General features: G+C 41.4%; 1 protein-coding gene and 2 long non-coding RNA genes across 5 annotated transcripts; 1 reads left to right on the top strand and 2 right to left on the bottom strand.

Annotated features, from left to right (window-relative positions):
- Positions 1 to 309: 309 nt before the first annotated feature.
- On the bottom strand, positions 310 to 10218 carry LOC126989896 (uncharacterized). The gene is made up of 5 exons (XR_007743832.1): positions 10087 to 10218; positions 9248 to 9436; positions 8515 to 8677; positions 7860 to 8005; positions 310 to 2477 (listed from the first exon to the last, which is right to left on the bottom strand). It is a non-coding gene; the product is annotated as an uncharacterized LOC126989896 (long non-coding RNA).
- A 179-nt stretch (positions 10219 to 10397) lies between these two features.
- On the bottom strand, positions 10398 to 14510 carry LOC126989894 (neogenin-like). The gene is made up of 5 exons (XM_050848513.1): positions 14418 to 14510; positions 13885 to 13990; positions 13437 to 13595; positions 12048 to 12253; positions 10398 to 11292 (listed from the first exon to the last, which is right to left on the bottom strand). The coding sequence occupies exons 4-5, from the start codon at positions 12243 to 12245 to the stop codon at positions 11125 to 11127; spliced, it is 366 nt and encodes a 121-aa protein (XP_050704470.1). The 5' UTR covers positions 12246 to 12253; positions 13437 to 13595; positions 13885 to 13990; positions 14418 to 14510; the 3' UTR covers positions 10398 to 11124.
- A 52-nt stretch (positions 14511 to 14562) lies between these two features.
- On the top strand, positions 14563 to 19965 carry LOC126989895 (uncharacterized). 3 transcript variants are annotated; one of them, XR_007743831.1, is made up of 6 exons: positions 14563 to 14739; positions 16671 to 16855; positions 17676 to 17787; positions 18344 to 18428; positions 19478 to 19616; positions 19848 to 19965. It is a non-coding gene; the product is annotated as an uncharacterized LOC126989895 (long non-coding RNA). The 3 variants fall into 3 exon arrangements; XR_007743830.1 differs by lacking the exon at positions 18344 to 18428 and having other exon boundaries at positions 14565 to 14739; positions 19848 to 19962; XR_007743829.1 differs by lacking the exons at positions 19478 to 19616; positions 19848 to 19965 and having other exon boundaries at positions 14570 to 14739; positions 18344 to 18523.
- The last annotated feature ends 229 nt before the right edge of the window (positions 19966 to 20194 follow it).

The raw sequence follows: 20194 nt of genomic DNA, 5'->3' as shown, positions 1-20194 counted from the left end.
ACGAGCTCCATTCCGACCAGGGAAGGAATTTTGAGTCAACAGTCCTTGCTGAGTGCTGCAAGTTTCTGGGTATCAAGAAGACCCACAGTCAGATGGAATGGTGGAGAGGTTTAATTGGACGTTGGGCCAGGAGTTGGCCAAGCAGTGCAACAATGATCAGTCTTCATGGGATCAGAAGCTGCCTGCGCTTCTCATGGCCTACAGATCTGCCGCCCACGAGACTACGGGATATTCACCGGCAAAGCTGATGTTAGGACGTGAGCTGCGATTGCCGGTGGACCTACTGACAGGAAGGCCTCCTGGGGAAAGCCTTCCTAGGGACGCCTCCAGTTTTGCCCGTCAACTAGAGGAACGGCTGGAAGGTCTGGCTTTACAACCCGCAGAGGAAGAAAGGACAGTCTCCAAAGTTACAGAGCCCCTGGGAAGGCCCTTATACTGTGCTAGAACGCCTCTCCGACGTGACTTACCGAATCCGGAGAACGGAAAGGACCAAGCCGAAAGTTGTCCACGTCAACCGCCTATGGAGGTACCACGGTCCGGGAAACTACACCTGGAACAACTACAGACACCCAGCAGCCGACGAAAACGCAAGGGACGTCCAGGACCGAGAGGAGGTCGACGACGACATAGGCCTTCTGGACCTTTCAGCTGAGGGAGATAACCTCCCTGCTTCGGCAGATGTTCCAGGGACACCCCAAGAAGCGGACGACGACGAGGCGCACCAGGAGACAGACGCGCAGGAGACACCGAGCAGAAGACAGAGACAACGCAGGCGTCCACAGCGATACGACGATTATTATGTTTTTGATTAATTCCCTTACGTTTGTATATAGTTAAGTGTGTGATCGGGACGATCACAATTAAGAGGGGGGGATAGTGTTGTGCTGGAAGCTTCCCCCGGCGACCATAGGCCTCAAGAAGGCTCCCGGAGAAGCGAGCAAGGGGGCGGGGAGCAAGGCGAGCCGTCCGCGCCCCGCGGGGCGCGGCCAGGCGCCAGGCGGGAAGTGTTGCCATCTCGCATATATTTTTGCTAAATGTTCTTGTACGATCTAAAATATACTGTAACATTCTAGACTGTGCTGTTGTGGATATATATAGGAGAAGAGGGCAAGAGAGGGCAGTCCCAGTCATAGTAAGCTAGTGGTCAGTGAAGAGTCAGAGTGAAGTGTACTACTAAGGAAGAATATTAAACTACAGAAGCTGTGCAAAGTGTTTACATATCTCTCTCCCACGGAGTCTTGTGACGGCGACACGGAACCCAAGTAATACGTCCGGCATAACAATATATAATTGACATGACAGAAGGGGTGACAAGCTATATGAATATGTTTGCTGATGATGCTAAACTAATGAGGAGGGTGGCTAATGAAGAAGACTGTGTAGCATTGAGTCAGGATTTCGATAGAATAAGCGAATGGTCACGCAAATGGGAAATGACATTCAGTACAGAGAAGTGTAGTGTGATGGAGTTTGGTAAGAGCAGCAGACGAATATCGGGGAACTACTCTCTGAGTAACGAAAGAATCATAAAAAAACAGAAGAAAAAGGATCTGGGAGTGACAATAACAGACAAGTTATCCTTTGGAAAGCATATAAATCGGATAACTGGGGAAACATACAATCTTCTTAGAAACATAAAAGCAGTATTTACATATCTAGATGAAGAGATGGTGAAGAAACTAATAACATGGATGATACGTCCAAGACTGGAATATGCAGCGTTAGTGTGGTCACCTATATTGAAGAAAGAAATTAGAAAGTTGGAAAGAATACAGAGAGCAGCGACCAAACTACCGGAAACTTTGAGAGAACACACTTACCCCCCGGTCTCACAGACGCCGAATCACAAAAAAAATCGTAGTACCTCGGGAGACAGCGTTTTCCCCAAATCACTACGAAAATTTGTTTATCTTTTCATCTCGAGGCGTTCGGTCGACCTCGAGGGCATATTCCCCGAAGTACACCGAATTATTTCCCGAAGTGCTACGACGTACTACGATATGCTACGATGTGCTACGATTTCACCCTGATTTTCTCCCGAAGTACACTGAGTTTTGGAGCCGAAGTACTACGAAGTATCACGAACAACACCAACTGTCCCGATTTGTAAGTACGAAGTACTACAATGTACGACGAACTACACCGATAACTCCGGATCTACTACGAGTTTCAAATCTCCTCCAAGAATTTGCTCCCGATTTTGAACAAAAGACACACCCAGCATCATCATGACCAGGTTGGGGCTCCTGTGTCCAAGTGGATTGGTGACGCAAGAGGGCTGGAGGAGGGGGTGTCTCCCTGGTAGCAGACGATGACCTCTTCTTGGATCGTCCCTTCACTTTCTTGGCAGGTTGTTCTTGAGTGTCTTCTTGTTGCTCATCATCATCAGGAGAGGCACCAGCGGCAGCAGAAGACCTTTTCTTCTTGTCTTGTCCCTTCTCGTCCTTTTTTGGTCCCATTGTGATGTGACGCGACTCCTGCAAATTGGAAAAGACAGATTGATGTGCAAAATGCTTGCCTTTTAATACTCTTCCCAAATTCGTAATAGGGTAAGGTGGGGTAAGTTGCCCCCCTTAAGAGAGATTGCCTGTTGTAGCCACATTTTTTGCAATAGAATTAAAAAAAAAAACTCTGTTGAAAGCTTAGGCTAAGGCCTATCTATGGTATATATCATATCCACTCATTATGATTTACACCTTTCTATAATGACAATTTAAAAAAAATAATAAGGGGGCTTCTTACCCTGCATGTGGGGTAAAACGCCCACTGGGTAGGCCTTTTACCCCACTCTGGCTTACAATAATAAAACTCACAGAAACATAAGGAAAATAGTTTTTTCACTTTATAAAAATATATGTATTCCCTTTTTGAAAACTATACCCTATAAATCTCTCTTGATGTGAAATAGAGGAACACAATCAAATTTGTGTCCCCTAATGAACAGAATGTAAAACTAAACAATTAATTAATTTTCCAAAAGGTATCCCCTTCTTTTAGACTAGTAATATTAGACAGCTTCCCTTTCTTCTGAATTTTTGTAACAAAAGGAACATCAACTTTCATGAAAAATATATGGAACTAAATATTCAATTAATTTGATAAAATATGTCCTTTCTGTTGAATATTGATATCTGAAACAGTTAAAAACACCAACTTCCTTATAGTCTCAAACTCAAAAGTGTTCACTTATGGATGCCTTTCAAAAACTTAAACAAATTCTACTTAAAGCAATACTGTAATGCCTAATCAGACTGGCAGTTTTGACATACGTACAGATCTAGGCCTACTCCAATTGTACATTCCGCATGTACTCAAACCTTTATACATGTCCTGAGGGAGACAAGAAGGGGTGGTGGTGTTGGGATCTTTCTTTCGAATTCTTTTAAGAAGATTCGGAGAAAAGCATCAGAAAGGTGGGATACCTTTGAATTAGTGCAAGTCATCTGTGAAACTGATAGAAGGAAATGCACCTTTATTGTGGTGTATGGACCTCCGGATACAAGAGCAGAGGTCTTTATTGATGAATTTCGCACATTTTTGAAGTCTGTGGATATGGTGAGTGCAAATGTGTTCATCTGTGGTGACTTTAATCTATGGATTGATGATCCTGAAAATTCTTCTGCCATGGCCTTCATTGAGATGATGGACAGTTTCAACCTGATTAATAAAGTGAACGAGATGACTTCTTTAGGGGGTCATATGCTAGACTTGGTTTTCAGCGATATAGACGGTGATCTAGTGCAAGGGGGTGTGTTGATGGAATATGTTGTATGTCCCCGGTGCATAAATTGGTAACCTTTGAAATTTCATACATGAGGGAAGCAGTGCAGAGAAAAAAGATTACGTTCAGATTGCGAAAGAATTTTCAACCAGAAATATTGATTAACTCTGTAATACAGGAAATTACTATTAATTGTCGTGAAATCTGTGAACATGGCTCGGTGTTACGTGGAAATTGTGCTACCTGCCTGGTTAAGCTATATAATGGTTTAGCTAAAGATGAGTATAACAGCCTCTGTCCTCTGAGTGAAAAGGAGATAGTGTTGAGAGATCATGCACCTTGGTTTAATGCGGAAATACTGTGGGCAAAAAGAGAGAAGAAGAAAAAAGAAAGACTGTGGCTTATGCAAAAAACAGATGAGGCAAGAAGAGCATACCAGGAGGCAAGAAACAAAGAAAACCGGCTTGTGATAAAACCATAGCTGGGCATTATCGCGATAAGTTATCGCGATACTTTATCACTGATAACAAAATCGGATTATCGACCATCCGCTACTTATTTAAATATATATCGGTATCTTCGTTACTTTTGTAACCAAACTAGCGATAATCGCTACATTTTTTCCGCCTCTCAGAAAAAAACGTTGTCTCCCTACTGCGCATGCGTGGCCCGGTGTTGTATGAAAAAACTTCGGGGTATGAAATATCTTCGGTGATGATATTTCATACTTAGATCATGAGAATTAAAACATTAGGTTATTTTTTATGCTACTCAAAATCAATATATCATAGAGAAAATCATTTAACTTTGCCCCCAAAATGGTTATTCACTGCCTCAAATTTGATATTCCATATTCGTTTGTGACCATGCCATGATACTGAATACCCGGTGTTGTGTTATTTGGTGTCCCATCATCAAAAGTTGGCGCTTTTGTTTACAAACACTGGTCTCGTGAACTGCGCATGCTCAGACCATTAAGTGTAGACCTGTACAGTCTCACAATGCTTTTTTAACACATTAAGAGTTGCTGGAAAGCTGAATCAAACATACAGTACCACCATCCTCGCTGTTTCTAGAACGACGTACACTCTGTACATATAAATACAACTCGTACAGTGTCGTTCTAGAAACAGCGAGGATGGTCGTAGTGGTACTATATGTCTAATTCAGCCTTCCAGCAACTCTTAATTACGGTTTAAAAGCTCTGTGAGACTATACAGGTCTACGCTTGCTGGTCTGAGCATGCACCGTTCACGAGAGACCAGTGTTTGTAAACAATTTTTGACGGTGGGGACGCCAAATAACACAACACCGGTTCAGGCATTTCTAGTATTACCGTCCATATGTACGTGTCAACGTGTGGTTTTAAGGTTTTGTAAGTTTCCTAAACTACAGATAATGAAATTTTGAATTCATCAATGTTGTTCTATCTGAAATATCAATATAGTATCGTTTTCGCCTATCGGACTTATCAATAGCTAGTATCGGAATTGTGGATTTATATCGGGTATCGGTTATTGGTTATCGCCTATATTTGTGTCTCTAGTTAACGAATATTGGTTATCGCCGTTAAGGTTTTTCATTATCAGTTATCGGTTATCAGGAATAAGGTTTTCTGTTATCGTGCCCAGCTATGGATAAAACGGAAAAGAGAATACTATCGGAATAAGGTTGTGGAGGCAGGGCCTGACATCAATAAATTATATTAGGTGCTTGACAGTTTGACTGGAAACAGAAAGGTTAACAAGCTTCCGGATGGTTTCTCGGATGAAGTGCTGGCAAATAAGTTTTTAGACTTTTTTGACAAGAAAATTGAGAGAGTTATCATGAACTTTAGAGGCGACCGCAGTTACCATGGATCCGCTGTGGAAACTCCAGTCCCTGAAATAAAGTTAAGCTTTCAACAAGTGGATGTGGCTGTGGTGAAAACTATCATACACAGGTGAACCTGACATACTGTGATGACGATCCCTTGCTGATAAGTGACATCATTAGGAGTGAAAATTTTAGTGATTTCTTAAATATTATGACTGTGATGGTTAACACTAGTATCGAAAACAAGACTTTCCCTGAGAGTGAGAAAGCGGCGATCGTGAAACCTATCGTTAAAGGTAAACTGGACCCACAGTGTTTAGTTCCTTTAGACCAGTATCCAACTTGACGTTTCTATCCAAGATACTTGAAAATGTGATCTTAAATCAGCTAATGGAGCATTTGCTAGTGGTGCAGGCTTTACCGGATAATGAATCTGCCTACAAGAGGCTTTACTCAACTGAAACTACTCTCTGTTTGGTGGTAAACAACTTGCTTGTGCTTATGGATGAAGGGAAGTGTGGTGTTCTGATTTTGTTAGACTTGAGTGCTGCGTTTGACACGGTGGAGCAGTCTACTGCTTCAGGATTGCAAGAATATTGGAATTGACGGTGGCGCGCTGGATTATCTGAGGAGTTACCTTGAGAACAGAACTTACTGTGTGCAAATAGGTAAATCGTTCTCCACTCATAAACTTTTGCAAAGAGTAGTCCCCCAGGGAAGTGTACTGGGTCCAATTTTATTCTGTGTTTATACTATTGGTCTTTCACATTTGCTAAGAAGGCATGAAGTTGACTTTAAACTGTATGCTGATGATACACAGTTCTATTTGTCGCTGAGTGACGTGGAAAACACTGAAGATAAGCTGAGCAGAATTATGGATGATGTCGGGAAATGGATGAATTCTAAGCAACTGAAGCTGAATGAGGATAAAACTGAATGCTTGATTGTGGGGAAGAACAAGGATGTCAGGAGGCTAGATGTTTCCACTCTTCGGATAAAAGATGACACTAGGACTGTAAAAAAGTCAGTCAAAGATTTAGGTGTGATACTTGACTGCACTCTATCATTCAAAGAACAGATCAATCAGGTGGTGAGAACGGCAGGCTACCATCTGAGAAATATTGCATTTGTCAAGAAATACCTGGATGATAAGACCATGAAGATGCTTATATATATATATATAATCATGTAAATAGAAAGCTGGATTATTGTAACTCACTTTATTATGGCCTTCCTAAATATCTGCTGAAGAAACTACAACTTGTCATGAACAGAGCTGCAAGGCTAACAAAGGGTCTGCCCCCTGTGAGAGAATAACACCTGCACTTATAGACTTGCATTGGCTGCCCATCAAGGCACGCATAGTCTACAAAATATTTGTCTTGACTTATCAAGCAATGCGACTTGGTAAACCTGGATATTTGAGAAATATTCTACAGGATTTTCATTTGGACACCACCATGTTACTGAGACACAGTGCAGAACAGTATAGACTCTATGAGCCCAGGGTCAACCTGGAACTGGGTTTCAGAGCATTTGAGAAGAGTGACCCGCGGCTCTTGGATCAGTTATGTGTAAGCATGGTGGTGCAGAGAGTGACAAGAGAAAGGGCATTGCAAGGAAGAAGGGTGGTAGGGTCTTTGAGACAAATCATGAGTGGCAGAAGTGTGAGCATGGAGGTAAAGAGGGATTTGAGAAATACAATAATAGTACCAACCCTCACATATGCAAGTGAAACGAGGGCCTGGAATGAAAGTCAGAGGTCTAGAGTGCAGGCATTGGAAATGGGTTATTTGAGAAGTGCTTGTGGTGTGAGTAGAATGGATGGAATGAGTAATGAAAGTGTGTACGAGAGTTTTGGAATGTGTCACGGGGGTGAAGGGAAGAAGTGTGGAGTGGAGGAAGAAGTGAAGGACAGACTTTAAAGTGGTTTGGCCACATGGAGCGAATGAAGGAGAGTAAGATGACCAGAAGGGTGTATGTGAGTGAGATAAAGGGAGGGAATGCTAGAGGACGACCTCCAGTGAAATGGAGGGATAGGGTGCAAGAGTACGTTAGGGAGAGGGGGGAAAGATCTTTGAGAAACTTTGAGCAGGCAATAAGGTAGTGTCTGGATAGAGATAGATGGAAACTCTGTAATGTGTGATGACTCTCATACTGGAGTGTCCGGGGGTTGTGTAAGGTTGTGTGGCGTCACTGGCACACTACAACGCAGCAGTGACTGGCAACAAAACACCAGCAACCAAATATTACAAAAAATACCACACAAATGACAGGACTCCCATGTGCTGCACACTGTTCAGTGACTGACAAAGACACCCACCTGTGTGCTGGATGATGGAGGCGTGGTTGGGGGAGTTGCTGCGCTCACCCTTGTCAAAGTTCTTCAGCTCCAAGTGGCCGTGATGGATCCACAGGTCTGGAGGCTGGACGCCAGGCTTGTTGCTCTCACTGCAGCTGCCGCCAAGACTGCAAGGAAGTGATGCATCTTACTAGCTGCTAAATACTACTGAGTGCTGCTGCTGTACCTCGCAGGGCTGTCCAGAGGGAGATGGAAGGGCACATGCAATCTTCAAAACAGGATGGATGTTAAAGGTATGAGGTTTGAGTTCAACAAAGCATATTTGAATTCATTTAAAGAAATAGCTCCCAGCCAGCACACTGCAAGCAATCACAAGTTAGAAACACGTGTTAGCTGCTCCACCAAGAGACACAGATATCACAAACAGAGGTCACTTGTTACCCTGCAACTATGTACAGCACAAAATGAAAGTCCATCTTGAACATTTCCTAAGAAGAAGTTTACCTTTCTTTTTCTTCCTCTAATCTTGGCAAACTTAAGTCTTTGTGGACTATGCCCTGCAGCCTTGTTCTCCATATTACAAAGTGAATAAAAAGTTCCTGCAGTCAGGGTAAAGGATTGCTGAAATGAGTCATGGGATGAAACACACCAACAAGAAACTGTCCTGCCACCTTACACAATGCTTGGCCTGGGCTCCGCCTTGACCTGCGGCAGTACAGTGTGGTGGCCAAGAAGGCCCCCAGCTGGTCATGGCTCCTGCCACGCCAGCGATCACCAGCACAATCAGGCCTCTCGCTCCACACACCAGCCTGGGGGCTCACCGATGCTCTTGTCAACAGCTGGAACACAGGAGCAGATGTATAATATTTTTAACATTGGCTTAATCAATCAGTCAATCAATGGGGGCCTCTGCCAGCCTGCCTCACCCAAACTATGACACCATTCTTGGGGGTTCCTCTGTGCAGGTCCCCATGCAGGCACCTTCCCCATACCATGTACCTCCCAGCAGGATCCATCAACCTGCTCTAACCCAACTTTCTGGGCACACTCTTTACTAAGGATTGTCTCTTACATAAACAACCTGGCAAGCAGGGTTTACCCACATGCCCACAGAGCCAGAGGTGACATTCACAGAGCATGCAGGTAATGGGCCTCAAGTCAGCCTCAGGGAGGGAGTGCTCCATGATGAGGGACAGAGTATGGTGGGACACAACATGTGCATAACTGGGAGAACAGTGACTGATGCACCACAACACACAGCATGCAGGTAATGGGCCTCAAGTCAGCCTCAGGGAGGGAGTGCTCCATGATGAGGGACAGTGTGGTGGGACACAACATGTGCATAACTGGGAGAACAGTGACTGATGCACCACAGCAATGACGGCTCCCTAAGACTAACACTTCCTTACCTGGAAGAGTCGTGAAGCTTTCCACGGAGGAGAATGGACCAAAACCTTTGACACTGTGAGAGTGCATCTTGTGCAAATACTTCCTTGAAGGCGTCAGTCCATGGACGGTAAGGGTGAGCCAGTCCCCCGTCACTTCCCCCATCACCCAGTCACTGACAGTTTGGTCCATGGTGAGGAATATCACGTAGCCTGGAACAAACAAAATTACTCCCTCAATAATCTTTTTTTAACCGTGTACCAGTGACTGGCAAAATTTGTGGCTTTACCGTGTAGCAGCGATGGGCCTAATTTTTGCTATGATATAAGCCCCCAAAATAGATGATGCATAAACTGATCACAAATGCATTGATATATATTATAAAAAGGTTTGGCTGAGTGATGATTTTCTCTCTCTCTCTCTCTCTCTCTCTCTTTTTTTTTACGTCGCGGCCTATTGTGCCGGTAGGCTTCTTCCCGGTGGGTCCTGATGGTCAGCCCAAGGCAGTGCTTAGAGTGGCCTTTCAGAAACATGATCCCTGCAGCTACTGGGTTAAGTGCTGCCCATAGCTCCAGTAGGCTCTTTGGAGGGGCATCTTGGATGACCCCAGCCCGGTAGTGGCTCAGGCAAATTGTATTTATAGTGGCTGACAAGATGTATGGTTCTTGCTTCCTGCCTGGCCCACGCTGCCCACCACCATGACCTAAGTCACTGTTTATTTACTATATATCCAGGTCTTTTCCATGTCAGTGAAGGTGTGTTCCCTTAACAATGTAGTCTAGTACATCACTGTGGTTTGGCACACTGACTCTTTTTTATTTTTATAATTTGAAGATGCCATCCTGGTAACCCATCAGCTCACCTGTGATCCTCCCGTTGTTCCGCTGCAGCGGCTGCTGGGTGAAGGTGGTGGTGGACGGCTGGCCAGGTAGGGCCAGGACGGCCGGGCCACCAGCAGGGTGTTGGAGGCAACCAGGCTATAGGGGGACTCACGGCAAACCTGATGGGGACAATTGTGTGGAAAAAGTGTGATTTTGGCACACCAAAACTTCAAAGTTCCCTTATCATGCATTTTATACATATATATATATATATATATATATATATATATATATATATATATATATATATATATATATATATATATATATATATATATATATATATCTCCTGGTGAGTGATTCATAAGTTTCCATAGGTTACTTTAAGTTTAAGTTTAGGCCTGTAAGTCTGAGCACAGTCAAGGATCCAGATACATACTTGTTCAGTACTTGTTTGTAGTTGGTACAGGAGCAGGTTTAGGACAGATAGAGTTGCCTGAAGTTGTCATTTTCATGACAGAATATTATATTATTACCATACAGAAGAATATCTACTTCTATTCTGTTACGGTTTGGTTGCAAACCTTGGTTGCTATTATGATACATTGCCAGCCAAGTTAGTAAAGACTAGAGGAGGCTGATTTTTTACCTAGTAAAAAACATGTCAAATTGGCAACATTAGCGCAGGAGGATATAATAACGTAGGAATCTTTTTTTTTTATACTTTGAAGAGAATAAATGAATCATTGCACATGAATAGGTTGTTTTACTTTATCATCTTTGGAGCACATCATTTTACCTATGGAATACTTTTACTCAGAAAAAATACAAATAAAATCAATGATTTAATCATTTGATTAAATCAATTTGATTAAATCATTGCCAACCCTGCTGTGCTGTTTCTAATACCATTATGTAAGGTTCATTTTTAAGTATTTGCAAAAGGTCAATGAAAAAATCAATATCTCAAACACTAATAATAGCTCACCCCATGAGTCATAATTTCTCTGTGCCTCATCACAGCAAGGATTCAGCTGTGCAGGATTTCCTTGAGAAGTGTTGCAGGACTGAGTGAATATTTACTGAAAGAAGAACGAAGGCTTCCAGCACTGTGGCCTCACCCTGATGGTCTTCACAGCAAACTCACACACTGTTGATGGCTTGAGGCTGTCAATGAGGCAGGTCACATCCGTGGCGTTGACGTAGCGGCTGGAGGATGAGGACGAGAAGGTGGTGCAGCTGTTGTACTGCAGGAGTCAAAGGTCAGTATTAACAGGGAGTCAGGTACAAGGACGGAGGGAAAACATAAGAAAGGTCACTGGATGAAGGCTTGTGAAATGAGACATGAATGACAGGAGGATAGGAAGGGTGTGAGGGAGTGCTTGCAGGAAAAAGAGGATGTGTAAGTGAAGGATAAGGATGTATGAGGGAGGATATGAGGTGTATAAGGGACTGTTTGCAGGAAAAAGAGGATGCATGAGTTATGGATAAGGATGTGTGAGGTGGACGTGAGGTGAATAAGGGAGTTTGCTGGGACGAGAGTATGAGTAAGTAATGGATAAGGATATAGAGAGGAAGATATGAGGTGAATGAGGGGCTGTCTGTAGGAGGGAGAAGGATGCAAGTTACGAATAAGGATGTGGAGAGGTGGATATGTGGTGAATAAGGGAGTGTGTGCAGGGAAACAAGAATGTGTAAGTGGTGAATAAGTTCCTTGACAAATGACTAACTTTTCCACAGCTGTGTTGATGCAAGTGGCAAGTCGTGACACAGTGCACAAAGAACATGAGATAAAACATATATTTTCCAGCTGATGACTGCCCTCCCTGAAGCAGCCCAGCAACACTACCCAAGACTGACCTCTTTTGACCTCCCATTCTTCATGCTTGTGTTTGGAACGGCATCTAGTGGCCTTTTAATTGTTGTTTAATTTGTTTACCTTGAGTTGCCTCCCTTGAAAAAAAAATAATAATAATAATAAATAAATAAATAAATAAATCACCTGGTTCTGGCTCAGCATGGTGTCTGCCCACTGCAGCACCACGGTGAAGGGTGTCAGCACCACGGCCTTCACCCACACTGCCGGGTCCAGCGTGGGTGCCACCACCTCCTCCTCCTCTGGCTGGGTGCGGACGTGCTGGTACACCGGTTGCCCGTCACCCACGTTGTTGAAGGCTCGCAGGCTTATCACAAACTCCATGTTGGGTTCTGAGGAGATGGAGAACTTGTTATGGACCTAATCGTAACAATACAACAATTTTTTCACGACCCTTAACCCGTCCGCTGTGATTGGCACGGATTTTGCCTTCACTGGTAGCCTGGTAACATAGTCCCAGGTCTTTCTCTCTCTGTCTGTGGTGGATAGTGGAGTGTTTCCCATGTGGTATTGGTGTGGTGGATATCCCCTCCCAAGGTGCAGGACTACACTTTTCTTCACTGAACTGTAGCCACGGACACTTTTTGTTCCATTCCTGTAGCTTGGCGAGGTCTGCTGCTAGGAAATCCGCAGTCAAGGGGTTAAACTGGGCAGAACAGATAACAAATAAGATAGACTAACAGACAACAGGTAGAATAACAGGTAGAAAGACAGATAACAGGCCACGGATAACCAATAAATAACCTGACTAACATTATGACCACCCAGGAAATATCTGAGAGTTCAGGGCAGACAGAGGAATGAGCCTGAACGATGATGAGTCTGAAAATGGCAACTCAGAATACCACCTCCTTTCCCTCAATAATTGCTCTCATGGTCCAGGGTCTTCACAATATGGAGAGCTAACTTTATGATGGTGTGTAAATACTTTTCTGTGTGTGTTTGTGTGTGTGTGTGTGTGTGTGTGTGAAATGTTAACAGACTCAATAAATGTTTAACTATGATCTACTTAGCAAGATCTCTACCTTCACTTTACTTTGCTTAAATGAAAACTTGTTATGGACTCCATCATCATTTTTTTTTGGGGGGGTGAATGTAATGTTAACTCCACTCAATAAATGGTTAACTATGATATCATTTAACCCATTGACTGTGGATTTCCTACCAGAAGACCTCACCAAGCTATAAAAATGGATCAAAATGTTTCTACTAAAATTCAGTGAAGAAAAATGTAAAGTCCTGCACCTTGGGAGGGGATATCCAGCACACCAATACCACATGGGAAACACTCCACTGTCCACCAGAGAGGCAGAAAAAGGTTACCAGACTAACAGTGAAGGCAAATCCGTGCCAATCGCATTTGACAGGCTAACAAAATCTTTACCTTCTCTTGGCTCAACACAAATGTAGAAGTGGCTAATTCAAAATCCCTGTCTTGTGGAGAATCACACTGCAGGTCTGCATACTACTTGGCCAGAAAATGGAAAATTAGTCACAAATGATCATCTTACACACCCAGCTTATCAATGATGTAACCGTGCTGCTTGCTGTCCACGATCTTGGAGTAGATGTCCGCCACGCCTTGGTCCCAGGCAATGGTGTAGCCGCACAGCAGCACATTGTGCTGTGCGGGGGGCTGCCAGCACACCCTGATGTGGTCAGTCAGCGCCACGGCTGTAATGGACCACAAGACACTGCAGATAACACAGTGACTCCACCATCATGATCACTATGTAGGTTTTATCATGGCTTCCAAACATGAATATTTTGTACCATGAAAACAAAATTATACAAATGTATTGTACCTGTAAGTTATCCTAAATTCTATGCACAACACATATATTAGGTTTATACTGTTTGTTGGGAATTAAGAATGTAAGTGATGGATAAGGAGGTAGGAGGTAGGAGGGACAATTTGAAGGGGACAGAGGATGTAAATCACAACACTGAGGGAAACACTCACCCTTCAGACCAACTGGCTTGTCTGGGACCCTGTTTTCATGGAGGTCATTGGTGAGGTCCTCGCCAGGGTGGACTGAGTGTATGGGCAGTGCCGTTGACCGTGAGTGCTGCAAGATGGAAATGGAAAATGAAAATGAGGAGCTGTTAGCATATTCTCAACATGGAAAAATTCCACTTACATTAAAATTTACTCTGTTGAAATGAAATGGGAAAAGTATATTTGTCCCCTTGAATGTGCATTTCCTAGCAGAAGACCTCATCAAGCTACAGGAGTGGAACAAAAAGTGGCTGCTACAATTCAATGAAGAAAATGTAGTCCTGCACCTTGGGAGAGGATATCCAGCACACCAATACCACATGGGAAACACTCCACTATCCACCACAGAGACAGAGAAAGACATGAAACTATATATATGATACTAGGCTAACAGTGAAATCCAAACCCGTGCCAACCGCAGCGGACGGGTTAACCCAAACTACCTGCCCCGTCCACGGACCCCCATAGGGCACGGAGGGTAGACGACCGGGGCTTACATGTCAACGCCTACACGCCCCGCCACGGCACCGCTACAAGGCCGGTGTTACACGCCATAGTGTCCTCCCCCGCCTAAATGTCCTCCCCCCCGTCGGGTCCCCGGTGTCGGAGCGAACATAAACAAACAAAGGCCAGCTGATAGCAGTCTCACGCCAGTGTCCACCACAACAATGGCTTCGGATCTCCGCGACAGGATTTTCCATTTTAATGAGAATTTAGTCCCGCTTAAGCAACTAATTCTTAACAACCAGTATCCACCAGGCTTGACTGGAAATCAAAGGAGAATTTTGAGAAGACAGAGGGAACATCACATGATAAAAGGTGAGTACTGATCGAGTGAAAATAGTTTATTGTTTCGGGGAAACAACAAAGGGGTACTCTTGCATTTAATAAACTCTGGTTTGTTGAAAAAGCCAGTCAGCCTGAATAGCACCCGTGGAAAGTGGCAGCCACAAGCTGAGCAATACAGTGGTTTGTGTTTTATGGTTCCAGGGCTGAAGGTCAGCTCAGGCTAGGGCAGGTCATACCCAGTCTTGCCCCCCCCACATAATTATCAGAATTTATCTACCATCCCTAAGGAAATCCCCTTCATTAAGAACTATGAAAGGGAAAGAAGGCCTGGGCCACTTAAGGAAATGGCCATAAGTGTCTAGGAAGTGCTGTGGCTGTACAAAATAGAACACTACAAAGCTGGCCACCCATGATGTGAACAAAGGCACCCAAGGGAGGCCAGCCATGTGCTGCCAGGTCAAGTGGGCAAATTACCCTACTTTCCCCCTTAAAATTACCCTGTTTGCTTTAAAATTACTCAGATTGCCATGTGTTTTATACATAAACACACACACACACACTATATATATATATATATATATATATATATATATATATATATACGGTATATATATATATATATATATATATATATATATATATATATATGGTCAAAATGTAATATTCATACTCATCAGTGTGTACTGCTGTGTAGAGTTGTTGGTAAACCATGTCATGCCTGAGAATAGAAATTAAAGTGTTTGGTGACTATATTAAGAAAATTACATTAAAAGAATCCTGATGGATCCTAGCATCATGACTCATGAGGACTGACTTCAGTTTGTGAGTATGTAGTACTATGTTATATTCAATGTATAGGTCGGTGCGCTCTCTCTCTCTCTCTCTCTCTCTCTCTCTCTCTCTCTCTCTCTCTCTCTCTCTCTCTCCTAAATAGCTAGATTTCAGAGGGTTTTGCAGTCTGTGGTGAAATTACTCTAGAAATCTGTCTTTGTCTATGCTTCTACCCCATTACCCTGATAGTGTTCAGATTACCCAAAAAACAGGGTAATTACCCTGCACCTGGCAGCACATGATGTGCTTGGCAGTGTTACGCAGATTATGACACCCTGGCTAGTGAGAATGAAGAATGTATGCAATCTGCACGGTTGCAGACCATCAGTGGCACACACAACACTGCAAACGCTAATCTCCATGGGAAATCCATAAAATAGTGGAAGAGATACATGGTCAAGGGGAGGGAGACTAGAGGCCAGTAGACAAAGACACTCCTTCACCCTAAAGGCACACAATTTCCCAGAAGCCAGAACAACAGAGGCAGAGGTGTTGAGCTACCAAGTGGAGAAAAGAAGTCATTTTTGAAGGACCTGTAATTATACCATAAAAAAAAGACTGTACATTTGGCTAAAATGGAATCAGCTGTCCTTATGAACACTCAAAATCATGCCCAAAGCTCCTCACACTTGGCTTGGACAAACAGATACACAATGCAGACAAGGGAAGCATTGTAAAGACTTGCACCCAATTTGAAAATTTTTGTTGAGTTTTGAATTAATATAACAGTTTCTTGTCAAAATCACATTCTATATTACTGAAATAATAGGCCTGGCCAGCGATGGTCAGGGCTGCCACTCAGGGTGCCTCGCCATAACTGTTATTTTGTCCTTCAACTGCTGTGCTAAATCCCCTCACTCACAGAATTTTCTAATGAAGAAACAGTAAATTTTAAAATTAAATCAAATCTAACCTAACTAATCTCCTAACTTAAGGCTTTGCGTCTTAACCCCCTTGAAAATTAAGAAATTTATATCATTGTTATTTCTAAATTTTTCAACCTAGTTCAACTGTGAAAATGTTGAGATCTATTCAATGAAACGGTTAAGGTTTGATTGTTTCATGGATGCTGTAAAGCAGTATATAATACCATTACTTTTACATGTGGTAAAGTTATCCTTTTGTTACAGAGAACCAGCTGTATCGCAAGAGAAGAAACAAATGGGTTCAGATTCCTTCAACACTGGGAGAAGTGATGGATATTCTGCTTTTTTATCATGTCACAAGTGGCTGTCATGCTGGTATTGATAAAACCAAGTCCAGGATTTCTGACCATTATTACTGGCTTGGTATGTCAAGGGACGTCATTGCATATGTAAGTAAATAACACCTTCAGGTAAAAGTTTTATTGCACTTTTATCTGTGTATATTTTAGTTATTAGTTGTATTTTTTGAAGTCCACAAAAGTGAAGGTTCAGATCATAGGTTTAGGAATTAACAAATTTCACACTCAGAATATAAAATATGTAGTATATTACTGAAATGCATACTGTACTATCTGTTTCTCTTTAATAATGCTAATATTTCTTTCTATTTTTTATTGATATTTCCACGCTGACTGCTCTTCTGAACTTGCTAACTGCATGCCTCACCCCCTCCCGCAGCCCCGCTGCACGCAATTTTCTACTCATGCTCATCCCTATTCTGTCCAAACCCCTTATGCAAGAGTTAACCAGCATCTCCACTCTTTCATCCCTCATGCTGGTAAACTCTGGAACAATCTTCCTTTATCTGTATTTCCTTCTGCCTATGACTTGCACTCTTTCAAGAGGAGGATATCAGGACACCTCTCCTCCCGAAATTGATCGATTTGGATATATCTATCAATTCTTTTTTGGGGAAGCAGCGAAAAGCGGGCTTTTTTTTTCATTATCTTTTTTTTTTGTGCCCTTGAGCTGCTTCCTATGTTTAAAAAAAAAAAATCCACCAAGACAGTATATAATAATTTTGTCTGCCTTCTGTTTAAAGTCAGCAACACAACACAAGGTGATAGTGTTATTTCCATTTAATACTTGATATTAGCAACACATCAAAAATAATTATGCCACAGCTACAATTCTTTACAGAATCAGGATAGAAGCACAATAACCCTGCCACCTTTCAGGTTTACTACATCCTTTCTTTACTTTTTTCAGATATCAACTTGTACAACTTGCCAGACTTTTGAGGTTGTAAAGACACAAGCTCCCACACTTAAACAAATTAAGGTGTCTCAACCCATGGAAGTCGTAGGCATGGATCTTATTGGTAAGTGTTTTGGTGTATTTATCGCCTCTACATCAATGGATAATATTTAATAATGTTTAGTCCATTTCTTTCATGCTTTGTTGGTGGACAGACGGAATGAAACAGATTATAGTTATTGCTGTCAAATTAACACACACACATATTTATACATATACATGTGCATTATCTGTCATAATGTTGTTTAAGACTGAAGATTTTGATATTTTTTATCAATGTACTGAAGCTGATGATTGTCAAAATTTAGTATAATTGTTAGTGTCATCACTATTTGTCAAACTACATTAGTGTAGCATATTAATTGTCCATTATGTAAATTCCAGCTATTGTCACATGGATTTCCATGCTTGTTTTCAATTTACCATAATTTCTTGAGCAATAGGTTAAGGCTAGATCTAGTGGAATATATATATATATATATATATATATATATATATATATATATATATATATATATATATATATATATATATATATATATATATATATATATATATATATATATATATATATATACAGATATGAGAAATTCGATTCCAGGATTTACATGTTATTACAGGAAAAGCTAAGGTAGTGTTGCAAGCAGGCAGTGACAAATACAGTTCGGCGACATGACATGCTCATCTTGTCCAGGACCTCATCCAGTATAATGAAGGGCAATCAGTTTCTAGTTTATTAGAATGCATATGAGATTTTAAGATGCATGATGAACCCTTGCATGTTTTATGGTGTCTTAAAAGTTTTAGGTAAACATCGTGAAATATATTATATTTTACCTGTAAAAATGTAACTCATTTATTTACTTTTGCTAAGGTTTCACATCAGGAAGTATGGTCCCTCTTCTTACTGTTTCTTATTATTGTGTGTACATAAACACATTACTTTCTCACACTTATGTTGGCTAATAGTTCACTCTATGATGGCATGTTCCCTGCAATGACCTCTGTATCACATTTACTGCTTTCTCTTACTTATTTTGTTATGTGGTTGCCACTAGCATTAGGGCCCCCAGTTACTGTTATTAGGTTATAAGAAATAGCAGCTGCACTTAATTAGCCTAACTGTTACCTTTTTCTGACAAATTAAAACCTAAAGGGTGGGAATGTACAGTGAAAGCCATAATCCTCGCACAAACTTCAAAATTATGGCGGAAAAAGTCGGACCAGAAAACCCTGTCACCCGCCCTTTAGGGTTTAACCTCCCTGCTTCATGCCTGGCCAGTAATCCTCACATCCCCTGCACTTAGGAGTTTGGTTCAGTAGGTTTTGTATGCCTTATTTATATTACTATAAAATCTTACCATCCTCACACCAGATAAGATAATGGTTTTTTGCATGTGGAATTTTGTATCTTAAGAGATCTTACAAATGACAGAGTGTTGCTCTGCGATGGATTTCTCAATTGACTTCATTGATTTAGAAATGATGAGTTAAGGGATGATGATAGAAGATACTTTGATGCAGTAAATACTGTTACATTTACAATTGCCACAATTTAATTTTCCACAATATTTTGAAACAAAACAACTTAGCATTCAGTGTTCCATTGTAATGACACCTTTATTATCTGTTTTCTGCCACCACATAGTAAGTCATTACAGTGCTGCTCCTCATGTTTTTCAGCTAAATGATATCCATCGTGGGGAGGAAATATGCCACTACATGTATACTGATATATTTTCACTGTATTACAGGACCACTGGCGATGACCAAGAGTGGGAGTCAGTACGTATTGACAATTGTGGATTACTTCACCAAATATGTACTGTTGTTCCCTCTTCCAAGAAAGGATGGAACAGGTGTCAACAATTGCATCAAGCAGTACATAAGCATGTAAGATGAATTTCATTGATACGTACTGGTTTTGTAGGTCTTTGTATTCCAATGGGACAATCCTTAGTGTAATAAGATATCAATAGTATTTCCTTTACAGTATTCTTAGGTAGAATAAGCATAAACATACACAAAATATATTTGATGTAAAATATTTATGGCACTGTAAGGTCCATGAGGGAGAATGTGTAAGCTCGCTGTACCATATGGTGTGTGTTTATGTTTTCACAGATTGGGAGCACCAAAACGCCTCATCTCTGATCAAGGGAAGGAGTTTTGTAATAAGGTATGGATCATTTAGAATGACAGGTATAATACTGGAGCTTTTGAAATTGACAATTTTTTTTTTAAGTGTCTACTTAGTATATATATATATATATATATATATATATATATATATATATATATATATATATATATATATATATATATATATATATATATATATATATATATATATGTATATATATATATATATATATATATATATATATATATATATATATATATATATATATATATATATATATATATATATATGTTACAGTCATCCCCAAAAGTAGCCCAATTTGCGATAA

The sequence above is a fragment of the Eriocheir sinensis genome, unplaced genomic scaffold (genome assembly GCF_024679095.1).
Source record: "Eriocheir sinensis breed Jianghai 21 unplaced genomic scaffold, ASM2467909v1 Scaffold1368, whole genome shotgun sequence".
Taxonomy (NCBI): domain Eukaryota; kingdom Metazoa; phylum Arthropoda; class Malacostraca; order Decapoda; family Varunidae; genus Eriocheir; species Eriocheir sinensis.
The sequence above is the reverse complement of the archived record's forward strand: the minus strand, read 5'-3'. Positions and strand labels throughout refer to the sequence as shown.